The 20,073-nt window shown below is 29.9% G+C and overlaps 2 protein-coding genes across 3 annotated transcripts; one reads left to right on the top strand and one right to left on the bottom strand.

Annotated features, from left to right (window-relative positions):
• The first annotated feature begins 10,012 nt into the window (after positions 1-10,012).
• LOC107631893 (transcription factor MYB88-like) lies at positions 10,013-15,398 on the top strand. 2 transcript variants are annotated; one of them, XM_088509148.1, is made up of 14 exons: positions 10,013-10,435; positions 10,785-10,851; positions 11,050-11,199; positions 11,317-11,363; positions 11,466-11,522; positions 11,641-11,713; positions 11,924-11,979; positions 12,067-12,249; positions 12,326-12,507; positions 12,668-12,813; positions 13,222-13,355; positions 13,431-13,633; positions 13,750-13,895; positions 14,685-15,398. In XM_088509148.1, exons 3-14 carry the CDS (start codon positions 11,128-11,130, stop codon positions 14,799-14,801), a joined length of 1,416 nt encoding a protein of 471 aa, XP_088365274.1. In that variant the 5' UTR covers positions 10,013-10,435; positions 10,785-10,851; positions 11,050-11,127; the 3' UTR covers positions 14,802-15,398. The 2 variants fall into 2 exon arrangements, with proteins under 2 accessions (XP_088365274.1, XP_088365273.1); XM_088509147.1 differs by having other exon boundaries at positions 13,747-13,895.
• A 1,209-nt stretch (positions 15,399-16,607) lies between these two features.
• On the bottom strand, positions 16,608-18,583 carry LOC148572605 (uncharacterized). The gene is made up of 4 exons (XM_088507645.1): positions 18,542-18,583; positions 17,865-18,071; positions 17,201-17,287; positions 16,608-16,910 (listed from the first exon to the last, which is right to left on the bottom strand). The coding sequence occupies exons 1-4, from the start codon at positions 18,581-18,583 to the stop codon at positions 16,842-16,844; spliced, it is 405 nt and encodes a 134-aa protein (XP_088363771.1). The 3' UTR covers positions 16,608-16,841.
• Positions 18,584-20,073: the final 1,490 nt, after the last annotated feature.

Raw genomic sequence — 20,073 nt, 5'->3', positions numbered from 1 at the left:
TACACAAGCAAGCAATAACAAAATAATTTCCTCCCTCTTTATACTTTCAAAATATCCTCTCTCTGTACACTTTACTAAATATATTAATATATATACATGTAAATTATTTCTATTATATTAAAATAGTAATTATAATAAATATTACTACTAGAATTATCTAATTATACTTTCATATTTTATATTTGTTATCTCTTTCTTATTTATTTATTTATTTAATTATTTTACAACAATACTTAATTTTAGTAAAAAACTAATTTTAATATACAATTAATATATATCATTCTCTTTTGGGAACTTGGGCCTCTACTCCATACTCCATCTCCATGCTCCTTTGTTCATTGCCATCATAATTTGCGCTTGATTTTCTGTTGTTATATTTACCAAATAAAAACTATTTTATTGTTTGAGTTTCTGTGCTGATCTTTAAATTTTCTATATAATGAATATGCTCTAACAATATATAAATTTTTGTCAGTGTAAAATGTATAATAAAATATAAAAATATATATTAAAAATAAAATAAATTATATATATTTATATATAAATATACAGAAATTAATTTTAGTATGTAAATAATATTTTTAATTTTTTTTTAATGTTACTCAAGGCATATGATCAATTGCCAATAGCAATAACTGAATTCTTTCGTTCCAAGGATTTATAAAAAATGTGTGAATATTGACCACACTTTCAGAATTCAAATTAGTTAGATGCTTAAAGAATCCACTAAGTTGTAACCGATGCGCTGAGCCTCTTGCTTAGAAGAACAACTGCTACTATATCTTGAACATTGAAGGATAGCTTGAAATTTTAGAGGAAAACATTAATTAAGTAGTGAAATTAAAGGACCTTGAACTTAAACAATTAATTACTGGGGCTTTAGTAATTATCCTTCAATTAGCGAGAAAAATCCATGAAATTATACCGATTTGGCCCACTTAGGTTATCATTCTCTGATGATTTTATATATTTTGTTGGTGAGAGGAGTAGATCGGAGATGCCAAAGCTGGCAAAAAGATATCCACTTTAAGTCCCCACCAAACAGGCAATAATGCATTGCAGGATTGAGTTTGTAACCGTTGATTTTACAATGGAACCCTACTTAATAGTCTATGATATATTATTGGTTTAATGATTTTGTTAGTGTCTATAATTTTATTAAATTTTTAATTAGATTCGTATATATTTTTTTTTAATTAGCTTCATATATTATGTTAAATTTTGTAACTAAATTTTTACTGTAACAAAAATTTTGGAATTAATGAAATATTTTGTTAATAAATTATACAAAATATTCAATTAAGTGTTAGACATATTCATATTATTTAAGGAAATATTTCATTAATTTTAACATTGTTGTCATGATAATAACTTAATTACAAAATTTAATATGGTATAAAGATTTAATAAAAAATTATAAAAACCTAATTAAAAATTTAGTAAAATTATAAATACCAACAAAATAATTAAACCTATATTATTCAGTCATACATAAAGAGAAGCATTTATCATTTAGAACGTCTAATCAGAATATTAGATTAATATCCTATCCGATTCAGAATCAATATATATTTTATTAGGTTTGAATTTATTATTTTTATCCAATGTAATTTTTAAAATAAATTTGGATTATATTTCGAGTAGAATATTAAAGTAGACACAAAGTCTATTTTATAATTAAAATATACATATTTTATAATAAAATTTATAATAAAATATTATATTTTATATTTTAATTAATATTTTTATGTTATATAATATTTTTTTATTTTAAAATAATTTATTTTAGTTATAATATTTATTAATAAATTTTATTATTAAAATCGAATTCAGATATAATTAAACCTGCCCGACTCAACTCATGTACCCCTTGGTCTAATATGGTTTCACATAGAATAATAGTGTTTACTGTTTAGTTGAAGCATGAGGGAAAAGGAAAATGTGCTACTTTTGGCTCATAGTCATAATCTTTGTTTTTGTTTGAACAGTGATTATCTTGATACAAAAAAAAATTAATAAAAAATATATTTTTTTATTTTTTATCGTATTTAGTAAATTTTTAATAGTAAAAATAAAAATATTAAAAAAAAAAACATTTTTTTTAAAAGTTGTAATTTATATATTTTTTTAAAGATTTTTTGTTAAATATTTTTTATGTAATAAATAAACAAAAAGTATTTTTATATTATCATATCTAAATATAATTGATAAATAAAAAAATATTTTTATATGAGATATCTAAACATAAAATTACTTTTACTTTTTCATAAGATCTTTTAAAAAAAGATATTTTTTTAGAAATTCACCCAAAAGTTGATAGTATGAATATTGTTTTTGTGAGAATATAAGTATATAAGTGTAAATCATCATTGGCAATTAATGAACAAGCACGAAATTAAAGCTCGATGAGAAGTAATTAGGTTAACAAAATGAGTTATTGTGCATATACAAGCGTTTTTTTAATATAAGTCATACAAGTTATTTATATTTACGCGTTTTCACATTTTTCTTCGTGCCTCTTTTTCTTCTTCTTTCTCCGTGCCTCTTATCCTCCTTTTTTTCTTCTTCTTCTTCTTTTTCCGTGTCTCTTTTTCTTTTTCTTTGTAATTTTTATTTCTCGTTATCGTCGTCATCAACACCACATCTTCCTCCTTTTTTTATTGAAATTTCTTCTCCTCTTTTTTTTTCTCTTTCTCCTTCATCATCAGTTATCTCGTTGTTAAAGATAATAAATAATTCAAGTTCAGATTGTCAATTGAACCAGAACAAAATTAATTATTATTTTGAATCCAATCAAGTGGTTAAGATGTGGTTCAATTTAGAAGAAAAAATATAGCATTAGAAAAAATATTTTTCTGCAGCAAATTTGGGTGCAGCACAAAGATATTTGGGTGTAACACGAAGATATTTGGGTGTATTTTAAGAATTTTTGGGTGTATTTTTATTCTGATAAATTCTGCATAATTCAAACCTCTTCCTCTTCCTCCTTCTCATCTTCTACTGTTTCTTTTTTTTTTTTATCATCATTGCCATCTTCTTTTTTTCTTATTCATCTTTTCCTTTTTATTTTACCTTCTCAAGTTTCTTCTTGTTTTACTTTCTTAACAAGAATAAAAACAAAAAAATCAAATAAAGAAGAAGAAGAAACACATAATGCTGCAAAATTATTTGAAAAAGGATGAACTTACATTCATTTAACTAAAAGAAAGAAATAAAAAAAGAAAAGAAGAAGAAGAAAAAAACACAGCATTAGATAAAATATTTTTCTATATTTGCAGCAAATTTGGGTGTAACACGAAGATATTTGGGTGTATTTTAAGAATTTTTGGGTGTATTTTTATTCTGATAAGTTCTGCATAATTTAAAACTCTTCCTCTTCCTCCTCTTCATCTTCTACTGCTTCTTCTTCCTCATCTTCTTATTTTGTTTTCTTATAATTCTTCTTGGGAGAAAAAAGCAAATAAAGAAGAAAAAAAATACATAATGTTACAAAATAAATAGAAAGAGGAGGAGGAAAAAATGCAACAACAACAACGGTAATAAAAAAATAACGATGGAGATGAAACACGCGAAGAAAAATGAGAAAAAACACAAAGAAGAAAGAGAATAAGAAGAAGGAAGAGGATGAGGAGGAGGAGAAGGAGGAACGTGAAGAAGAAGAAGAAGTGTCTTCCATAACGGTGAGTGAGAGCGCGCTTTGGAAACGGTTGAGTGACGTGCGTGTTATCACGCTCCAGTGAGTGAATGTAGTTTTTGTTAGACTTGGCCCAACTTGTAAGACTTGTAAGCTAAAAAGACTTGTATGTGTAGCATAACTCTAAGAAAAAAAAAGAAAAGGTATGTAAAGTGTTCATTTTCAATTTTTATTTATGAAGCCTAGACATTTTGTTGAGTTATCGTGTTCACGTATCGGATATGACACTTATTATCGACACTTGTCCGACACGTATGCCTGTGGTGTCCAATTATGTTTTAATAAAAAAATTTTTTTTTCTGGATATACTTAGATACATCTAAATACTAGCATGTATCAACATGTCCAACCTTATTCTTAATATGTATTTTTAAAATAAATTTTGAAATAGTATATATTATTATTTATTAAAATAAAATATTAAAAATTAATTTATATTTTATATATATGTATGTCTTCGATTTGTGTCTTATAAAATTTTAAAATTTATGTCTCGACATATCTCGTATCGTGTCCCATGTCTATGTCAGTTTTTATTAAATAAATTAACTCTTAATTAAGAAAAATAAATATACAAATTATCCCTCTATGATGATATGATATAACTATTTTTAAAAATCAGACGATTTATTATCCATTTATCAAGCTTTTCCTATTAAATAACTATGATGATATGATATTAGAAGTCATCAAATATACTAATTAAGGGATATTGCATAAATGCAGCAACTTATTAATCTAAGTAAAGTTTAGATTTATAACAAATTAATTATTAATTTTTTTGGATTAAAAGATACTGTGGATATATATATATATACCAATCAAGGGGTCCAATATTTAAATCAATATCATCAACGCGTTTCAAACAAAATCAACTTTGTCACCTCTCTAGCTATTATCCACTAACTCGTGAATTAATATTAGCATGTAGGGCTGTCAAATGGGTCGGTCTGATCCATTTAGACCTGATTTGTTAAATTTGTGGATTAAATGGATTGGTTTCTTTAAGTTTATTTTATTTATGGGCCAAAATTTTTTAGTTTGGACCGTTTATGGTCAATTCGATGATTAAACGGGTCAGTTCGTTATCATTTTATTTTATTTTTTAAAAAATATTTTGACAAAAAATATCATTTTTAGGTCAAAAACTTTTAAAAATAATATTTTTTTAGTTGATAGGTCGAATTGAAAGAAATATCAACTTAAAATGCTGTTTTTTTTTAAATGTAAAAAAAAATAAACAGACCACCCATTTAACCCGCGTGCTAACCCGTTTAACTCATCATTTTTTTTTTCGGGTTAATCGGGTTCAGTCCGTTTAACCCAAAATCTAAACAAACTTAATTTTAAAAGCAAAATTTGTTTATTTAAATAGATAAATAAGTTGGTCCAATAAATTTAACCCATTTTAACGGCCCTATTACCATGAAGAATAGATAAATTAAGCAGGAAGCTATATCTAGAGGATTCTATATATAATTATATATAGGATCAAGCCGGGACAAGGAGAGAGAAACAAAGAGTAACTTACATATTAAAAATGAATAGCTGCAAAATGACAAATAAATTTACGTTGAATAAAGTATTATTTTAATTTTTAAATTTGGATAAAATTTTAATTTAATTTTAATATTTTAAAATTTTAAATGAATTTAATATTATTTTATTATTAAATTTAATATAAATAATTAATAAAGTGAGTGATACAGATATTAATAATATTATTATTAAATTATATATTTTTTTTAGTTAAAAGATATAACTAAATTTTTTTATAACACTTTCTCTTTTTGATCTCTTTTACGTAAAAAAACAAATTCTAAAACTCTATCATTAATATTTCAGAATAAAAAAAAAACTTTTACATTGATGATATTGGTAAATCAATTTTATTTACATATTAAAATTAAACGTTATTAATTTTTCAATATATTAATTGTTTGTATCAAATTTAACGGTAGAATAATATTAAATCTATTTAAAAAATTTTAAAACTAAAATGTAATATTTAAAATTTTTTAAAATAAAAATAATAATTTAAAATATTAAAAACTAAATTAAAATTTAACTCAAATTCTAGAAACCAAAATAACACTTTATTCAGCAATAATAAATATAACAAGCTATCTGGGTTTATTCAATGGACATTGAACATAATTGAAAGATTTTATCTAGGATTTGAAATTTATATATTAAAAGTTATATGTTACTTTTTATTGCTAAATTAAAACCAAAAAAATTCAGCTGTATGTCTACGAATAATTAATATAAATTCTTTATATTATAATAAAAAAGTTTAAAAAGCCTTATATATATAAATTTCTATACTAAATTCTTCTATATTTTTATTGTATACATAATATTAACTATATTAGGTGTATATAAAAAAATCATTATTAAATTAATTATTTATATAAAATATATATTAAAATATAAAAATATATATTAAAAATAAATTAAATATCATATATATTTATACGTAAATATATGATAATTAATTTGATGATTAATTTTTAATATATATATATATATATATATATAATATTTTAATTTTCATCTCATCACAAGTTGTGATACCAACTACTATTGATAATACATTTATCAAGTTAAGCAGATACATGCGAAGTTTCTCCGTATTATATACTTGCATATTTTAATAGCTGCCTATCCATTGAGATTGGTACATATAGTCATGTGAAATGTCTTTCTATATATTTGATATTTCATATCAAATTTCAAAAACTAAAGGGCCATGCAGTGAATAAAATAAGCAAATTAAGCTTTTCCAAAAATAAAGGGTTCCACATTGGGTCATCTTTCTAGGCTAGAGCTTCTTTGTGGGGCTTCAATGTCACCGACTTCATTCCATATACTGCTATTTCCCATCACTTCGCCAATTTTATTATACCTAACTAATTAGTTTATTTTATTAATTTCTTGGATTATATATTTGTTCATCCGGATTCGTCCTCTCATCTCCTAACTAAAAGCACTTGTTTCTTTATGTCATTCACATTCTTATGTATTATAATTAATTAATTAATTAAATGGACGTGTATGTACCTTAAACTTTTGAAGTGGGTATCATTATTTTTCACCTAGAATAATATACTAATTAAGTATTATTATTATAGCTAGAACTAAATGGAAACAAAAAACATATTTAGTTTACTCATTTAATTATTTGTTTTTTAAGATCCGAATTTATTTATTTTTTTTATAAATAAATAATAAATATATATAAAGATTGAAGCCTATTTAGATAATTGAATAGTTAAATCAACAAATGTATTTTAGGCGGGAGATTTAGGTGTCAAGGACAAGAAGAAGAAACCATTTATATATTCGGTGGTCATTTTGTATAGTTTTATTTATCATCTTATGTTATGCCATGTTTGGGGGTCCACCATTATATTTCAGATTCAAATTAGATGCTGGATAAGGGTGTTTCGACTCGTGCACGTTGGATGCATGGAATGGAATGGTCCATCTGGTAGGTAAAACCGTTTTGGTTAGGAAACATATCTCATAATGTCAAGCAGTTTAGTACCACAAAGTTATGGTAAAACATTATTATCACCATTGCTTAATGGCTTTGGCTGCTTTTAAAGTGCATTTATTCAGTCCGTTACTCTTTTGCAATCCACCGCCAATATTACTTTTTAGAAAAATGACGGTTGATTAAAATTTAATTGACTACTATTAAAATTAAAAGTAAAATTATTATTTTTATTGACAAAAATATATTCAGAATGTAGGTACATTTATTTACGAAAAAATAAAAATAACTTTGTACTTAAAAAAAAAGGATATCAGTTGACAAAAATATTTTATTTCTAAATAATTATTCAAAATTTTTAATTTATTTTTCCTAACTTAATCTATTCTATCCTTAGTTTTTAATACTTCTCACTACTATCACTCAAATTATTTCTCATAGAATTCTCGTCTCAGAGAATTGAAAAAAAAAAAGATGATATAGATGACTCCAAAACAAATGATAAAAGTGACATAAATAAATCAGAGGAGAAAGTAAGAAAAACCTAAAAATTTAGCGCTGAACTCGATTTATAATATAATGATAAAAAAAGTGTGGTAGATTTTTATATAAAGAAGGACTAAAAAAGAAAATATCAAAATAGATGATAGTGTAATCTAAAAAAAGACCCGAAGAAGGCAAAGAGCAAAAAAAAAAAAAAAAAAAAATTACGAGGTGTAGTGCACGAAGTTTAACTTATTCTAAGAGCTTGAGTGTTTCTGTTATGGGTGTTTTCATCTACTATTTATTTTTTATACTTGTGTTTTGGAATCTTGGATTTTGTTGTGTTTGGTTAGGAGGGGGTTGTTTGTTTTGGTGTTTATGGGTGTTGGTCTGTAAGTTTGGAGTGCCTCTTATTAGGTTTCTTGTGGTTTGGTCGGCTCAACTAGTTTGTTTCGTTGAACTTTCAACTTTACTTTCCATTTGTGGTTGAGTATTCTAACTAACAATTGAAACAAAAACATAAAATAAATTAAGTTAAAAGGAATAATTTAAAAATTTTAGATAATTTTTTAGGATTTATATATTTTTGTTAATCGAAATTCATCTTTTATGAGTATAAAATTATTTTTATTTTTTTAATTAAGTTTGTTATTGTTTCGAATATTAGTGGATAAAAATAATAGTTTATCCAAAATTAAATAACATACAAAACGTGATTTCAAATACAAAATTAATTTGTAAATATTTTAGGGCCGATGCAAATCAGGTTTATTATTTTGGTAATTAAATTGAATCTGATTGGATTAATAAATAAACTTAAATTGATAAATGAAAATCACAACTATTAGAAAAAATAAATTATTAGATTGAAATAAAAATCAAATTAATATAATACAAATAATAAATTTATTGAATTTACTTTTTAAATCAATTAAAATTATACTGTAAATAATTTTTTTAATTGTTCAAATGACCCTATTTTTTTATCATTATAAATGAAATAAATATTCATATATTTCACTTATATTGTAAACGAGATAAGTAATATTATTTTTACTTATTTCATTTATATTGTATACTGGTCTGACCCAACCCATCTAGTCTATCACCTGGACCTGAAGGGTCGGCCGACCCGATGTCCTTGCACGACCCGATGGCCTTGCACGACCCCGAGTTGGGTGGTGACCCGAATATCACCTCCCCGTACGAGGCACGTGACAACTGGGAAGGAAACTTCTTAAAAGGTGAGTCTATCCCTGTGGGATCCGCCTTAGTACAGATTATATAAGGGGAGGGCCCTACCCCTCCCCCCTACCCTTTATCCTAACTGTCGCTTTTATACGGATACTGATTTGAGCATTAGAGTTCTTTTGCAGGTGGTCCCTCCTCTACACCAAATTGCTATTTGGCAGGACCTCACACCCCGACCTCTTCTTCTTCTCAACAACCCAGGAGGCCCAACGCGCGAAGGTGAGCCAGAGCCAGTCACCCCACCATCTCTTAATCTCTACTGCATCCGATCCGTTCAGGATCCAAGCAACTGAACATATACAAAATATATGTATACCTATTTTGTTAAAATATAAATAATTTTAAAATAATTTAATTTATTTATTTTAAAAAAATCCTAATACCTACTAAAGTCCAAAAATTTAAAAATATGTTTTACAACTACGATTACAAGATCCAAATAATATTAATTTTAGTAAAATTTAAATTACCAAATATAAATCACTTTATGTTTTAGTTTCATAATCAATCTTGACTAAAATTTATTTTAACAAAATCAATTATAAAACAATAAAAAACAAGCATTCTCCATATTTTCTATGACTAATGTAATTAAATTCTATAGAAGAAATGAAAATCATGCATGAAGTTGTGGTTGTACATTTGGCATGAACATAATGAAAAGATGAATAAGACACATGAAGTCATGAACCATTAAAATTTCAATGCAAAAGAGTGGGCGGTGTAGCCTAGATATTGTTAAGTGTCACGCACAGTCTCATGTCACCTTAAAATTCACAAAATTTCAAAATTCATATAGCCAAGTAATTATGTATGCATGCAGCTGTTGTACATGATGTTCACTCCTCTATTATATATACCCTTAAACATTTTTATTATAAAAAATTACATTAGTATCAACCCTCACTTAGATATCATTTTTATAATAACCTTATGATATACTCCAATGCATATGCATAATTAACTAAGATAACTTAGATTATAGATACATATGATTTGATCACACATGGTAGTGTTACATAGGTGCAAGCTGTGAAAGTGGGGCATTATTATTATATAAACTGCACTGTGCACACTAGACACTTGACACTGCACAAGTCACATTGCAGGACCCTCTCATCTCATGGAATTCAGCGTTACATTCAAACTTCCCCTTATACCCGCACACTAACCTAAGTTAAACTATATTAATTAATTAATCCTGCTCGCTTGCTCCTATTAGTTTATGACTTTATGTTTTCTCTCCCTCTGATTCTTTCTTGCAAGAAAAGAGAACCACCCAACTCAACCGTTTTGAAAAGTTGGAGAGAGAACGAAAACATTGTTGAAATATGATATGAGACAGATCAATCTTACTACTTTGGTCTTAAAGTCTTTGGTTCACTTCCAACTTCCAACACTCCACAGCGTTGCTGCTCACTTTGATTGGTTCTTACCAGATTTTTTTTTTCTTTTAGTTTAACTCAGATGGTATCACAACAAACGGCACAAAATTTCATATAGTTGAGGTACAATTTTATTTTGTGTCTACCTAACAATTTTTTGAGTTTGAACCTACTCTTACTTTCACCTCATTTGTGTATCCCCCAAAGTTTCTGAAATTTGTTTAGATCCAGCACTTTTTTCTGGATTATTAGTTACACATTAGCACAACATCAAATAAATTGGTTGGTAGTTGGTACTTATTTGGGTTTGGAGAAATTCAAGATTTTGATCCAATCCCATTTACCATTTGACAATCCACTTTTATATTATTCACTGCCCATTTTCTATTTTTCTTCATTTCATGTTATTCTGGCATCTCTGGTTTGAGCATTGGATTGTGTTCAGTTCTCTTCTGTTCTTCTTTGACTGCAGAATATAGAGACTGAGATCAAAAGGAGGGTGTCTGAAAAGTTAGTATCCGAGGCAATTTTTTTAGAGGGTAATACTCCTTTTTTTTATTATTATATTTTTCAGTTGAGTACCTTTTGGTAATGTCTTTTGGAAATGGAATTTATGCTTGTTATAGGTAAAGGCCAATGAAAGAGAAAGAAGAAGTGGTTCCACCTTCTTTTTTTTGCCCCCTTTTTTTCATTTTTTTTCATCCACAAACCATAATAGCTTTTATATTATTTTACAGAGGTGGAGCGTTTGGTTTTAGCATGCAAGTAAGAGAGCCACCTCAATAGAAAAACACCTTTGAGAGACAAATCAAAAAATGAAGAAACAGGAAGAACAGTGTAACAGAGAATCTAAGAAGAAGGGTCACATTGTAACTTGGACTCAAGAGGTAAAAACTTATTCCCTCTATTGCATTTTTTTTTTATTGTTTAATAATAGTTCTTTGTCTACTTATGAATCCATTTGCATTTGAATATTGTCTTATGCTTGGTTATGCAAGTTTCAGGAAGATGATATACTGAGAGAGCAGATTGGTATCCATGGAACTGAAAAGTACTAATTCTTCCTCTCCTGGGTTACCATTGTTTTTGCTTCTTTCCTTCCTTGAAGTAACATTAAAATGGGTTCTTGTTATTGCCAAAAAACTATATGCAGTTGGGCAATTATTGCTTCTAAATTCAAGGACAAAACGACAAGACAGTGCAGAAGAAGGTGGAGATTTTGAAATGCTTATTGTGTATTTTGAATTTCCTTGATCTTCTGCTTTGTTGTTGTTGTTATTATTATTGTTGTTACCAATCTGATTCTTAAGTAACTAATAAAATATCAGATGGTACACTTACTTGAATTCTGATTTCAAGAAAGGTGGATGGTCACCAGAGGAAGACTTGCTCTTATGTGAGGTATATCCTTGCTTCCTCTCTCCAAAAGTTAGATATTCCATTCGAGTTTAACAAGCTTACTTTATTGTATAAGATTAGGAATCTACACAACTTTAAGAACTTGGATTTCAATGAAAAAGTCTACAGAACAAGCTTGATTTGCTACTCTAGCCTATCCATATTTCAGTAAATCTGTTTTGTGGCTTTAATTTCCTGCAATTTTCTTTGCAGGCTCAAAAATTATATGGCAACAGATGGACAGAAATAGCGAAAGTGGTTTCAGGAAGGTAACAAAAGTCATTCTCCTCTTCATGCACATTCAGAATGGAAATTGTGTGAACATTCAAATCTTATTGATCATGCTTTGTATGCAGAACGGATAATGCTGTGAAAAATCGCTTCTCTACGCTCTGCAGAAAGAGGCAAAAATATGAAGCTTTAGCTAAAGAGAACAGCATTTCATCACACATCAATTCAAATAACAAGAAAATTGTTTTCCAACATGCTTATAATACAGATGCAACATCAGAATCTGCTATATCTATCAAGAAAATGAGGTAAAGTACGGTTTATGAATCCCAATACACAAATTTACAAAGAATGATGCTAAAATATTCTCCTATTGTAATGCAGGAGGGCTCATATCACAGATGATGGAGGGAAGATCAAGTTTGGAGATAGATCACATTTGCGAAATGGAACTTCGATAAATCAGCATCCAAGGACACCATTCGCAGTATTAGCTCAAAACTCACAAAACATAAACAATTTGCTAGACGAGCTTCAAATTTGCAATGCCAAGTTTAGTAGTTCTGGTAACTATCTCCAAATTGAATTTTATTAGTTACATACATAACATGATTCTCAAATTTTGAAACTTAAAGCATAAAACAAGTTGCAGTTAAGATGTTCAGCAAATGTAACTTTGGCCATCCTCCTATTCTAATATTAAACTGGTTTATTATGCCTTTGCAGCTCAAAATAATAAAACTCAAGGAACATTCCTAAAAAGGGATGACCCAAAAATAGATGCATTAATGCAACAAGCAGAGTTGCTTAGCTCACTAGCTCAAAATATTGATACAGAGGACATGGACCAAAGTCTTGAAAACACGTGGAAGGTGAACCTCCATAATCTCTTGGCCTGTATTGTTTTGATTTTGAGCATTGAGCACGTTATGTTTTTGTCATAATTGAAATATGTAGTTGGTTTCATGAGAACAGCCTCTAGTAGAGACAACATATTTCTAGTCTCTAATAAAAGTTCAGCATCAACAGAACCAAAGCAGAATCATAGAGGTCACATTTGTAGCATCAAAATGTAACTGTAAAGTACTAGGCATTTCATATTCATATACTTTCCAGAACATCTGCAATTTCTCTAGTCATGAAGATGGCAAGAGACATGAATCATTAAAGGAAGTTGACCTTGCCTTTAAGAAGTCTGAAGTAACTGTCATTCTTGAGCAGATATGAGAAATGCCATTACTTTGTAGAGTTCAACTGACACTACTTTGGATTGGTGCTAGGTTCTTCAAGAGTTTTTGAACCGAACCAAAGAAGCAAACAACCCGAAATGCAAGATTCAAGGTTTAAAGCTTGCTGATCTTAAAAATATGGTTGAAGACTTGAGTAGTAACGAGGGAGGCCAGCCATGTTGGAGGTACTTTAAAGACTTTAAAAATATAATTTCCTGTATGCTTAACAAGAAGACTAATATTTTTTTAATATGATTCAGGCAAATGGATCTGTATGAAGACTCTCCAGCCAGTTCTGAATACAGTACAGGATCAACTATCCTCCCTCTCTCAGCTGGTGACATTATGGAACACTCTTCACACCGGGATATAGAAACTGAAATGAAAACCACACAAATTGAAGATAAGAAAGAAGCAGATGGATGTGAGAGAGGTGTTCTAGTTACTGCAACCCTGGATCAAGGTAACATAATTCATTATTAAGAATGAAAATTCTATCATTTTTCTCCTTCATGTATTAATACCCTTCTCATTTTAATGAACCAAAATGCTAATAAGATATACATATTTCCATAGTAGATATGCTGCTGAATTCGGAAGAACAAATAAACAATGATAGCGCTGTTTCTGCCTCATCAAGAGTGGAGTTTGGTTCCCCTGTTCAAGTAACTCCGATATTCAGATCTTTGGCTGCAGGGATTCCCAGCCCAGAATTTTCGGAAAGTGTAAGTTACCCAAACACCTTGGGATTAAACAATTTTAAGACCAACAGAAATACTATCACAGTAATAGTAACAACTAACAAGTATGAATATACTGTTAATAACATTATATATTTGGAAACCCCACTGAACCAATGTTCCTATAAAATCAATAATCAATATGAATCAGAAGCAGGACTTCGAGAAAGCTATTAAATTATCCATTCCAGCAGTAACATGATAATGCAGTGCAATTTAGGTGTGGTGTTGGATCAGTGGAATCAAATCATGTTTTAACTGCAGTAAGCAGATTATAGATCCAAAGTTATCAATAAAGAATAAATTGCTACTTTCTAGTTTCTAGGTCCGTTCCGGTGCAGATGAAGACAGCATCCAAAACATAGGTCAACTACTAACAGAATACCAATATCATTGATTGAGGGGTAATAAAAGGAAAGTGAAAAAAAGGTTCACTGGTAATTATTTTAGAACAGAAGAGGGTTGGTAAGTTGGAGATAGTTATACAATCGGAAACAGGTTTTAATGTAAGAGAGTGGAAGTTGATAGATGATATGAGCATCTGCATTGCTTAAATCATAATTAAGCTAAGCTCTAGAACAGAAGGACTAGAGTACTATAACAGTACTAAATACATAGCCATGAAGCATATTTTGTTATCTCCTCCTAATTAGTTTCATCTGTATACTTGCTATGAGCAATTAGACAATTAGTCGTGACCCTTTTTCTTGTCATGCATTCCAATTTATCAAAGTTTGAAGCTAGACTAACCATTTGTTCTTGAACTTCTTTCAGGAAAGGAACTTCTTAAGGAAAACACTAGGAGTGGAGTCTCCATCTCTCAACCCAAGTGCTCAACCATCACAACCGCCACCCTGCAAAAGAGCCCTACTAGACAGTTTACAATCCTAGATCTCAATATCCATAGGTTATTTTCCCCTTTCTGAATCCTTGACATCCTTCTTTGCCTAGTTTGAGAAACATTTCAATTTTATTCTGCCCTAAAACTTTGAAAGGCATACCCTTGGCAAGAATGTAATGGTATGTTCTTGCCATCTTCAACATATCTAACAATATCCTTCCCTTCACTCAAGGGTTACCTCCTAGATAATGGCACCAAAAATCAGTGTGCTTTTAGAGTGTGATTCTTTGGTTTGTCTTCTTTTCACATTATTCTGGGTTTGTTTTTCTCCAATCCAGCATTTTGCCTTTTTTTTATGTACAGAGCCTGGTGTGTTATCATTAGTCATCTTGCGCATATGTATACATTGGCATATCGCCTTTCCTACTACATATAATGAACAAAAACATAAAGAGAAAAGTTGCAAAAAAAGGGGGGGAAAGAAGTGTGTAATAGAGGATTTTCATTAATTAGTTGGAACCTAGATTCTTATTTGTTTGTTTTTGGTGTGCATAGATTATAGAATAAATTATCTTCCCCTTTTTTTTGTTTCTGATGTACTGAAACTTAAGTATAATTGAGTGGTATTTTGGTTTTGGTGTGCTCAATGTTGTATCTATTTCTTACACAACCAAATCTAGAGAATTCTTCAAACAAGTAATCCCAATTAGGCATAAACAAATTCTCTCACTCTCTGAACAAGAAAACAGACAGGTTACATTGTCCTTTCATACAGAAGAAGAAAAAAGGGTTCTAGACAAAATTATGTACTTACATAAGATAGAGGGACCCTGTGTTGTGTTGTGGCAGATTCATGCTGCATGCAGATTGCAGAGCTTTCCTTCATGGAGTGCTTGTTGTGCTGTGTGGAACAAGAGTTCATCTTAATGAGTTAGTTCCATGGCTGTTGATGGTGGTTGTGAAGTGGAATCCAGAAGGCATTACATAACATAATATAATGATGAATATGAAAAAGGCATTAGCTCATAAAGAAGGAGGGAGCTATCTACAAAATAAAGCGCCTTCCTTTACTCTTAACTTTCTTCATTAAAGGCAAACTGCACCTATGACTCTTTTGACTACACAGTCAACACTTTTAGTGAGTTTTTTGAAAATCTGTAGTGCTCTTCATATAATTCCATGCAAGTATGCAATTTCAAGGGTGAGAAATTTAGATAAAATGTTTAACTTTTAGTACTAAATAAGTGCTTTTTCAATCAATCCTGCAGCACTCTCTATCCAACAAAAGTGTCTTTTTAGCAACATATTTGTCATTTGAGAATTCTAAAGTGATGCTACCAGCTAATTCTATCTAATTGTTCTCTTCACTAAGTATTTTCATTGACTTGCAAGTTGCAAGTACTATTATTTACAATTTTCAATAGATTTTTTTTAGTGTCACAGATTCAAAGTCTAGATTTAAGTTACAGTTACACAATCATATGTTATCATAGAACTTTATGAGACCCTTATCTTAGGGGACTGTGTTTTAGTTTAACTGTTGTAAAAGAATTAAAGAAATGATCTTTTATATATTTATTTTAATACCACAAATAAGTAATAACACAAATAAATATTTTTTTTTTGAGTTTGTATTTCCATTAAAGATTTTAGTGTATTTAAAGGTAAGGGTGTTCGCAGTGCGATTTGGTTCGGTTATTTAAGGAAAAGCCATCCGATACGATCGTTTATTAAAACTGCGGTTCGGTTTGGTTCGGTTTTTTTGCCAAGACCATCCGAACCAAACCAAACCAATTAAAATCGGTTTGGTTTGGTTCGGTTTGTTCGGTTTTTTTAATTAATTCAGACAAAAACAATGAACAATATGAGCACATAGCTCATCATAAATTCATAATGATACAAAATTAAAAAAAAGAAGGAAGAATCATATAAAACATATAAAAAAGGATAGGAGTGGATACAACTTCTATAAAACAAGGAACAATCATAACAAATAATATTTATAAAAAAAAAACTAGATTAGTGAAAAAAATGATTCAATCAATCAATTTGTTGGTGATCTTATATTTGCAGATTTGTTTGGAGGAGCATTACATGTCCACCATTCCACTAGTTCCACCTTCACTTTCACCAATATTATCCCTCATATTATGACCAAACTGCAAAGATATTAAGATACAACATTAAATATCAACACAACCGTGAATCAAAACCAAAAATAGAATAACAATAAATCATCGAACTAGTTTAAGCTTCTCTGGAGAACATCTACAGTTATGGATATCCTAACAGTGAAATTTATAAATAATGTAGCAACTCAAACAGATTTTTTTTAATTCTGTTCTGCAATGTAGAAGCTTCTATGTAAAGAAAGTGAAATATGATATAGCTTTAAAACTATAAGAAATGGGATTCAGAGCAGTATAGCAGTGTGCATAAATTAACTAACCTCAGAAATGGAGTGGCTTTGTTGATGAATTTTATATCTGCTACTATGCAATGCTGGCAGACCCTTTGTAAAAACAAAACTTCTGACCTGCATCTCACAATTAAAGCATTAGTAAAGTAGATTTCTCCAATTACTCTGTTAATCAACCAAGTTTCAATAGCATCAATCTTCCTCAGCCATAATATTCTAAAACTAGCACAAATTGTAATCACTGAAAATCTCCATAATTGGTAAATTCAAAATTCCTTCTCATTAACATAACTATTTTCAGCTAAGTATTCATTTTTTCTTTAAATCGCAATCATTTCCCCTTACTTCACAATTTAAAAAGAAGCATTAAACAGATTCATTAGTCTAACTCGCCACTTACCACTCCTGTAGCAAGAACCCCCTATTCATGATTTGCTTCATATCAATTTCAAACTAGTGAACAAATATGAACCTACAATAAACCATAACAGTTAACAGTAGCAGTAGAAATAATAAGGATTAATTAACAAATTAAAATTAATAATTAACAAATTAAAAAAAAAGATAATCTTAGCAGCAGCCAGCAAAAATTAAAAGAGAGAACAGTAAATCAAGAAGTAAAAAAATCAATAGAACACAGAAAATCAAAAAGCAAAAAATAGCAAGAGGCCGGATCAGAAGTAGAAGAACCAACCTGACTCAGGCTCCATTCTTGATGATTTGCTGATACAGACAGACTGGATGAGGGCAGGGAGGACGACGGAGAGAGAGGCGCTACGAGGACGACGGCGTGTTGCTGCGGCCTTCGTGGATCCGTGGAGAACGATGGCGTGCTGCTGGGAGAGGACGACGACGTGTTGCGTGGAGCCGTGCCAGGGAGGACGACGGAGAGAGAGCGGTGCTACGAGGAAGGGAGAAGGAGAGAACAGCGCCGCGGGACGGGAGTCAGGGTTGGTGTTGTCCAACGGCAGGCCGGCAGAAATGGTGGAGGCGCGGAGCAGAAGAACGAAGAGGAAGGGAAAAGGAGATCAAAAGGCGCTGCTGAGGGTTCAGAGGATTGGAGGCAAAGGGGTAAGAAGAGAGTTAGGGTTATGTTGTTGCTGCGGCTGTTAGGTCATTTGGGCTTGGGGGTAGCCCGGTAGGTTTAATTTAGGATTTTTTATAAAACCGGTTCGGTTCGGTTCGGTTAGGGTTTTTCTTATCAAAACCGAAAACCGAATCGAACCGCAGAAAAACTGCAAAATCTCATTTTTTTCGGTTTTTTCGATTTTCGGTTTATTTGATTATCGGTTTTTTTGGTTCGATTGGTCGGTTTTGTTCGAATTGGATCGGTTTTGAACACCCCTATTTAAAAGTGAATATGTATATAACAGCATAACGCATCCCAACTGTAACAATCATAGGCTTCTCCATTTTTACATACATAGAGATGGTAAACAATAAGGAAATATTTTTCCCCCAAATTTTACCGAATATATATCTTTCATGTCCTGTAAGTGAAAATGTGAAATGATGTGAAACAAAAATAGAAAGCTTAAACACAGTGCATCTCATAAATGCAACTTAATATGCCATTGGTAATAATATGATGTTCCGCCTAATCTGATTCTATTTGAACCCAAATAGACATAAAAAAAATAATTCTATACCACTTTGAATTGATTCGATATATATATATATATTTTTTGTGGTATTGAAACGATTTGATTTATCTTAAATAAAATTCAGCTTTCTTGGAGCATAAAATAGTGCTGGTGATATACATGTACTGACCTGGAATCAGTTTTTGAAGATTTTGCCAGTACCTCCAAGCAGACAAGAAAACAAAAATAACCGCACTTAAAAACTAGTAAGACACAGAAATAAACAAATAAATCACAGCCATGCAATGGGAGATAGACCCAAAATCTCTAAAAAAGCTTCTTTCCAGAATGAAGAGCCCATATAATGAAAAAAACATAGTAACAAACTTGGGATGGTTGTGTCCAAAAAATAAAAAATTAATGGTTAGTTTATTAATCCGTTTAAACAAGTGTTAGGGTTTAAATTTGCCTTGTGCGTGAAGCAACTCATTGACCTTAAATGGAACTTCGATCGGCAATGAAAACTAACATGAAATTACTCTAGGCAAGCCAATAGTCTCGGGGTAGAAATAAAATTAAACTAGATAGGGTCATTAGGGTTCTTTATGTGTAGAATATCGGTGCTCTCCTCATTGGCTGATACTTTAATGTGGTGACATGTTTCTTCTACAAATCTTCGCTTCTCTACGCTTTGCAGAAAGAGGCAAAAATATGAAGCTTAATTTAGCTAAAGAGAACAGCATTTCATCACACATCAATTCAAATAACAAGAAAATTATTTTCCAACATGATTATACACAGATGCAACATCAGAATCTGCTGTTTCTATCAAGAAAATGAGGTAAAGTACACATTATGAATCCCATGGACAAATTCTACAAAGAATGATGCTAAAATATTCTCCTACTGTAATGCAGCAGGGCTCATATCACTGATGATGGAGGGAAGATCAAGTTTGGAGATAAATCACATTTACAAGATGGAACTTGGATAAATTTTAATCACAAAATGGTAGACAATACTTTAATCCTAATCATTTAATAGTTTCAACGAAACAAATAAGGAAGGTGCAAATGAGTGGATTTTATTTCAAAATTTAATCCAAACTATTTATTTAGTTCTAATGGCTAATTTATATTCTCTTATTTCTCATATAAAGATAGTTTGCTATACTCACCTTATAGAAAGTAGGCAAGGAATTGTACATAAAATGAAGTTTTGGCATGTAAAAATAAATATATGAACCAAGAAGAAATGAAATATTCAACCTTAACTTCTATTTCAAAAAATAGCATCTACTCAATTAGAGTTATCACTTAT

Source organism: Arachis ipaensis, chromosome B3 (assembly GCF_059453495.1).
Source record: "Arachis ipaensis isolate K30076 ecotype BB chromosome B3, ASM5945349v1, whole genome shotgun sequence".
NCBI classification, from domain to species: Eukaryota; Viridiplantae; Streptophyta; class Magnoliopsida; order Fabales; family Fabaceae; genus Arachis; species Arachis ipaensis.
Note: the sequence above shows the minus strand (reverse complement) of the source record. Positions and strands in the feature narration are given on the sequence as shown.

Coding starts and splice junctions, on each gene's coding strand:
- LOC107631893 (XM_088509147.1), top strand. CDS start 11,128: ATGAAGAAACAGGAAGAACAGTGTAACAGAGAATCTAAGAAGAAGGGT. Junction 11,200..11,316: donor TTGTAACTTGGACTCAAGAG/GTAAAAACTTAT, acceptor TGCAAGTTTCAG/GAAGATGATATACTGAGAGA. Junction 12,508..12,667: donor TGCCAAGTTTAGTAGTTCTG/GTAACTATCTCC, acceptor ATGCCTTTGCAG/CTCAAAATAATAAAACTCAA.
- LOC148572605 (XM_088507645.1), bottom strand. CDS start 18,583: ATGGAGAAGCCTATGATTGTTACAGTTGGGATGCGTTATGCT. Junction 17,288..17,864: donor AAGAATGGAGCCTGAGTCAG/GTTGGTTCTTCT, acceptor TGTGAGATGCAG/GTCAGAAGTTTTGTTTTTAC. Junction 16,911..17,200: donor AAAGCCACTCCATTTCTGAG/GTTAGTTAATTT, acceptor ATATCTTTGCAG/TTTGGTCATAATATGAGGGA.